This window comes from Bufo gargarizans, unplaced genomic scaffold, assembly GCF_014858855.1.
Source record: "Bufo gargarizans isolate SCDJY-AF-19 unplaced genomic scaffold, ASM1485885v1 fragScaff_scaffold_416_pilon, whole genome shotgun sequence".
Taxonomy (NCBI): domain Eukaryota; kingdom Metazoa; phylum Chordata; class Amphibia; order Anura; family Bufonidae; genus Bufo; species Bufo gargarizans.
In genome coordinates, this window is record NW_025334112.1 from 80,809 (window position 1) to 87,730 (window position 6,922).

General features: G+C 62.7%; 1 protein-coding gene across 1 annotated transcript in view; it reads left to right on the top strand.

Moving 5' to 3' along the window:
* Positions 1 to 4,644, top strand: part of YIPF3 (Yip1 domain family member 3) — a 33,014-nt gene extending 28,370 nt beyond the window's left edge. Inside the window, exons 3-5 of the mRNA XM_044273125.1 lie at positions 875 to 1,054; positions 3,774 to 3,897; positions 4,143 to 4,644. Coding sequence (XP_044129060.1) covers positions 875 to 1,054; positions 3,774 to 3,897; positions 4,143 to 4,270 — 432 coding nt within the window. The 3' untranslated portion in view covers positions 4,271 to 4,644. The remainder of the gene's footprint in view (positions 1 to 874; positions 1,055 to 3,773; positions 3,898 to 4,142) is intronic.
* Positions 4,645 to 6,922: the final 2,278 nt, after the last annotated feature.

The window sequence follows — 6,922 nt, forward strand, 5'->3', positions numbered from 1 at the left end:
TGGGAGGTATAGGGGGTACGTGACGTGTCGGAGGTATATCGGGGTAGTGACGTGTCGGAGGGTATCGGGGGGTACGTGACGTGTCGGAGGTATATCGGGGGTACGTGACGTGTCGGAGGTATATCGGGGGTACGTGACGTGTCGGAGGTATATCGGGGGTAACGTGAGTGTGAGGTGTATCGGGGGTACGTGACGTGTCGGAGGATATCGGGGGTACGTGACGTGTCGGAGGTATATCGGGGGTACGTGACGTGTCGGAGTATATCGGGGGTACGTGACGTGTCGGAGGTATCGGGGGTACGTGAGTGTCGGAGGTATATCGGGGTACGTGACGTGTCGGAGGTATATCGGGGTACGTGACGTTACGGAGGTATATCGGGGTACGTGACGTGTCGGAGGTATATCGGGGGTACGTGACGTGTCGGAGGTATATCGGGGGTACGTGGTGTCGGAGGTATATCGGGGTACGTGACGTGTCGGAGGTATATCGGGGTACGTGACGTTACGGAGGTATATCAGGGTACGTGACGTGTGTCGGAGGTATATTGGGGGTACGTGATATGTGGGAGGTATATTGGGGGTACGTGACGTGTCGGAGGTATATCGGGGTACGTGTCGGAGGTATATCGGGGGTACGTGACGTGTCGGAGGTATATCGGGGTACGTGACGTGTCGGAGGTATATCGGGGTACGTGACGTGTCGGCGGTATATCGGGGTACGTGACGTGTCGGCGGTATATCGGGGTACGTGACGTGTCGGCGGTATATCGGGGTACGTGCGTGTCGGAGGTATATCGGGGTACGTGACGCGTCGGAGGTGTATCGGGGGTACGTGACGCGTCGGAGGTGTATCGGGGGTACGTGACGCGTCGGAGGTGTATCGGGGGTACGTGACGCGTCGGAGGTGTATCGGGGGTACGTGACGTGTCTTCCCTTTCAGGGGTACGGTCTGTTTGGACACTGCATCGTCCTTCTCGTCACCTATAATATCCATTTCCACTCTCTGTTCTACGTCTTCTGGTTGTGCATCGGGGGCCTGTCCACACTGCGCATGGTGAGACCCCGTCTTATGTCTGCCCCCCAGTACTGTGCCCACCCTTACCGTCTAGTGTCTGCCCCCCAGTACTGCCCCCTGCCCCTATCCTTACTGTCTAGTTACTGCCCCCTGCCCCTATCCTTACTGTCTAGTGTCTGCCCCCCCAGTACTGTGCCCACCCTTACCGTCTAGTGTCTGCCCCCAGTACTGTGCCCACCCTTACCGTCTAGTTACTGCCCCTATCCTTACTGTCTAGTGTCTGCCCCCAGTACTGTGCCCACCCTTACCGTCTAGTGTCTGCCCCCCAGTACTGCCCCCTGCCCCTATCCTTACTGTCTAGTGTCTGCCCCCAGTACTGTGCCCACCCTTACCGTCTAGTGTCTGCCCCCCAGTACTGCCACCCTGCCCCTATCCTTACTGTCTAGTGTCTGCCCCCAGTACTGTGCCCACCCTTACCGTCTAGTTACTGCCCCCTGCCCCTATCCTACCGTCTAGTGTCTGCCCCCAGTACTGTGCCCACCCTTACCGTCTAGTTACTGCCCCCTGCCCCTATCCTTACCGTCTAGTGTCTGCCCCCCCAGTACTGCCCCCTGCCCCTATCCTTACCGTCGAGTGTCTGCCCCCAGTACTGCCCCCTGCCCCTATCCTTACTGTCTAGTGTCTGCCCCCAGTACTGCCCCTGCCCCTATCCTTACCTTCTAGTGTCTGCCCCCCAGTACTTGCCCCCCTGCCCCTATCCTTACCGTCTAGTGTCTGCCCCCCCCAGTACTGCCCCCCTGCCCCTATCCTTACCGTCTAGTGTCTGCCCCCAGTACTGTGCCCACCCTTACCGTCTAGTTACTGCCCCTGCCCCTATCCTTACCGTCTAGTGTCTGCCCCCCCCAGTACTGCCCCCTGCCCCTATCCTTCCGTCTAGTGTCTGCCCCCCCAGTACTGCCCCCTGCCCCTATCCTTACCGTCTAGTGTCTGCCCCCCAGTACTGCCCCCAGTACTGTGCCCACCCTTACCATCTAGTGTCTGCCCCCCCCCCAGTACTGCCCCTGCCCCTATCCTTACTGTCTAGTGTCTGCCCCCAGTACTGTGCCCACCCTTACCGTCTAGTTACTGCCCCCTGCCCCTATCATTACCGTCTAGTGTCTGCCCCCCCCAGTACTGCCCCCTGCCCCTATCCTTACGTCTAGTGTCTGCCCCCCCAGTACTGCCCCCCTGCCCCTATCCTTACCGTCTAGTGTCTGCCCCCCCCAGTACTGCCCCTGCCCCTATCCTTACCGTCTAGTGTCTGCCCCCAGTACTGTGGCCCACCCTTACCGTCTAGTTACTGCCCCCTGCCCCTATCCTTACCGTCTAGTGTCTGCCACCCCCCAGTACTGCCCCCTGCCCCTATCCTTACCGTCTAGTGTCTGCCCCCAGTACTGCCCCCCTGCCCCTATCCTTACCGTCTAGTGTCTGCCCCCCAGTACTGCCCCTGCCCCTATCCTTACCGTCTAGTGTCTGCCCCCCCCAGTACTGCCCCCTGCCCCTATCCTTACCGTCTAGTGTCTGCCCCCAGTACTGTGCCACCCTTACCGTCTAGTTACTGCCCTGCCCCTACCTTACCGTCTAGTGTCTGCCCCCCCAGTACTGCCCCTGCCCCTACCGTCTAGTGTCTGCCCCCCAGTACTGCCCCCTGCCCCTATCCTTACCGTAGTGTCTGCCCCCCAGTACTGCCCCCTGCCCTATCCTTAGTCTAGTGTCTGCCCCCAGTACTGCCCCTGCCCTATCCTTACAGTCTAGTGTCTGCCCCCCAGTACTGCCCCTGCCCCTATCCTTACCGTCTAGTGTCTGCCCCAGTACTGTGCCCACCCTACCGTCTAGTTACTGCCCCCTGCCCTATCCTTACCGTCTAGTGTCTGCCCCCAGTACTGCCCCCTGCCCCTATCCTTACGTCTAGTGTCTGCCCCCCCAGTACTGCCCCCTGCCCCTCCTTACCGTCTAGTGTCTGCCCCCCAGTACTGCCCCCTGCCCCTATCTTACCGTCTAGTGTCTGCCCCCCAGTACTGCCCCTGCCCCTATCCTTACGTCTAGTGTCTGCCCCCCCCCAGTACTGCCCCTGCCCCTATCCTTACCGTCTAGTGTCTGCCCCCCAGTACTGCCCCCCCTGCCCCGAATCCATTTACCAGTCTAGTGGTCCTGCCACCCCAGTAACTGCCCCCTGCCCACTAATCCTTACCCGTCGTAGTGTCTGCCCCCAGTACTGCCCCCTGCCCCTATCCTTACCGTCTGTGTCTGCCCCCCCCAGTACTGACCCCCCTGCCCCTATCCTTACCGTCTAGTGTCTGCCCCCAGTACTGCCCCCTGCCCCTTCCTTACCGTCTAGTGTCGGCCCCCCCCAGTACTGCCCCCTGCCCCTATGCCTACCGGTCTAGGTGTCTGCCCCCCAGTACTGCCCCCTGCCCCTATCCTTACCGGCTAGTTGTCTGCCCCCCCCAGTACTGCCCTCCGCCCCTATCCTTACCGTCTAGTGTCTGCCCCCCAGTACTGCCCCCTGCCCCTATCCTTACCGTCTAGTGTCTGCCCCCCCCCAGTACTGCCCCCTGCCCCTATCCTTACGTCTAGTGTCTGCCCCCCCCAGTACTGCCCTCCGCCCCTATCCTTACCGTCTAGTGTCTGCCCCCCCCCAGTACTGCCCTCCGCCCCTATCCTTACCGTCTAGTGTCTGCCCCCCAGTACCGCCCTCATTCTGTGTGTTGTGCTGCAGGTGGTGGTTTTATTGTCGCGCACTGTGGGCCAGACGCAGAGACTCATCCTGTGTGGATCCATCGCCGCCCTGCACATGCTCTTCCTGCTCTACCTGCATTTTGCTTATCACAAGGTTGTAGAAGGTAAAAGCTTCACTATATCTTAGCCCAGGGGCGTGGTCTGCACCGTGGCCCCCTCTGAGCGGGGGTCGTGGTCTGCACCGTGGCCCCCTCTGAGCGGGGGGCGTGGCCTGCACCGTGGCCCCCTCTGAGCGGGGGGCGTGGTCTGCACCGCGGCTCCTCTGAGCGGGGGGCGTGGTCTGCACCTCGCCCTCCTGAGGGTATTTGTCCTGCCCCCGCCCTCACTGTCTCCCGTGTTCCCCGCACAGGTATCCTGGACACGTTGGACGGGCAGAATGTGGCTCCGCCTTTCCAGAGAGTTGCACGTGACCTCTCAATGGGCACAGACTCGGTTGTAAACACCACGAGGCACGTCCTGAGCATCCAGTCCCGCTGAGCGCAGCCTGGCCGCCGCCGCCGCCCTCTTCAGACTTGGCGGTAGAGACGATGGTTTTAGGAATGACGCTCCTCTGGGGGGACCTCTCCTCCTCTGTACACACCCAGTCTCATTGTCTGCAAAGGGTTAACAGAAAATGTGCTCTTCCCCCAACCCTTATCACTACATGTGTGGGAGGCCCCTGTGTCCTGCATGACCCCCCTCACAGTGTGGGACTCATTGTGCACTATGAGATGGGGCGCCGCTTATCACTTCTGCCCAGTCTGCTGCCCCTCCCCCGCCATGTTGGCTTTTCTAGGGTCTAGTGTTGTAGAAGCAGCGGGTGTCACCGTCTGGCGGTAATTGTCCTGAAAAAATAAAACTGATAAAAGGTTCGGTGTGAATCTCGTTATTTGTGCAATGTGGCGTGCGGGCACAAGGGGCGCTGTCACCACCTGACCACACACAGGACACCGAGGGAAGCCACGCAGATGATCGGAGGCCACAAGGGGCGCTGTCACCACCTGACCGCACACAGGACACCGAGGGAAGCCACGCAGATGATCGGAGACCACAAGGGGCGCTGTCACCACCTGACCGCACACAGGACACCGAGGGAAGCCACGCAGATGATCGGAGACCACAAGGGGCGCTGTCACCACCTGACCACACACAGGACACCGAGGGAAGCCACGCAGATGATCGGAGACCACAAGGGGCGCTGTCACCACCTGACCACACACAGGACACCGAGGGAAGCCACGCAGATGATCGGAGACCACAAGGGGCGCTGTCACCACCTGACCACACACAGGACACCGAGGGAAGCCACGCAGATGATCGGAGACCACAAGGGGCGCTGTCACCACCTGACCGAGGGAAGCCACGCAGATGATCGGAGGCCACAAGGGGCGCTGTCACCACCTGACCACACACAGGACACCGAGGGAAGCCACGCAGATGATCGGAGACCACAAGGGCGCTGTCACCACCTGACCACACACAGGACACCGAGGGAAGCCACGCAGATGATCGGAGACCACAAGGGGCGCTGTCACCACCTGACCGAGGGAAGCCACGCAGATGATGGAGGCCACAAGGGGCGCTGTCACCACCTGACCACACACAGGACACCGAGGGAAGCCACGCAGATGATCGGAGACCACAAGGGGCGCTGTCACCCACCTGACCGAGGGAAGCCACGCAGATGATCGGAGGCCACAAGGGGCGCTGTCACCACCTGACCACACACAGGACACCGAGGGAAGCCACGCAGATGATCGGCGACCACAAGGGCGCTGTCACCACCTGACCACACACAGGACCACCGAGGGAAGCCACGCAGATGATCGGAGACCACAAGGGGCGCTGTCACCACCTGACCGCACACAGGACACCGAGGGAAGCCACGCAGATGATCGGAGACCACAAGGGGCGCTGTCACCACCTGACCACACACAGGACACGAGGGAAGCCACGCAGATGATCGGAGGCCACAAGGGCGCTGTCACCACCTGACCACACACAGGACAACCGAGGGAAGCCACGCAGATGATCGGAGACCACAAGGGGCGCTGTCCCACTGACCACACACAGGACACCGAGGGAAGCCACGCAGATGATCGGAGACCACAAGGGGCGCTGTCACCACCTGACCACACACAGGACACCGAGGGAAGCCGCAGATGATCGGATGCCACAAGGGGCGCTGTCACCACCTGACCACACACAGGACACCGATGGAAGCCACGCAGATGATCGGAGACCACAAGGGGCGCTGTCACCACCTGACCACACACAGGACACCGAGGGAAGGGCCTGTCCCGGGGCGGGAGCGGCGGAGGCCACAAGGGCCTGTCCCGGGGCGGGAGCGGCGGAGGCCACAAGGGCCTGTCCCGGGGCGGGAGCGGCGGAGGCCACAAGGGCCTGTCCCGGGGGCGGGAGCGGCGGAGGCCACAAGGGCCTGTCCCGGGGCGGCGGAGGCCACAAGGGCCTGTCCCGGGCGGGAGCGGCGGAGGCCACAAGGGCCTGTCCCGGGGCGGGAGCGGCGGAGGCCACAAGGGCCTGTCCCGGACGGGAGCGACGGAGGCCACAAGGGCCTGTCCCGGGGCGGGAGCGGCGGAGGCCACAAGGGCCTGTCCCGGGGCGGGAGCGGCGGAGGCCACAAGGGCCTGTCCCGGGACGGGAGCGGCGGAGGCCACAAGGGCCTGTCCCGGGGCGGCGGAGGCCACAAGGGCCTGTCCCGGGGCGGGAGCGGCGGAGGCCACAAGGGCCTGTCCCGGGGCGGGAGCGGCGGAGGCCACAAGGGCCTGTCCTGGGGAGGCGAGGAGAGGGGGTAATTACCGCAGCCCAGGGGAGGAGAGGGGGCAATTACCGCAGCCCAGGGGAGGAGAGGGGGCAATTACCGCAGCCCAGGGGAGGAGAGGGGGCAATTACCGCAGCCCAGGGGAGGACACCGAGGGAAGCCACGCAGATGATCGGAGACCACAGGGGGCGCTGTCACCACCTGACCGCACACAGGACACCGAGGGAAGCCACGCAGATGATCGGAGACCACAGGGGGCGCTGTCACCACCTGACCGCACACAGGACACCGAGGGAAGCCACGCAGATGATCGGAGACCACAAGGGGCGCTGTCACCACCTGACCGCACACAGGACACCGAGGGAAGC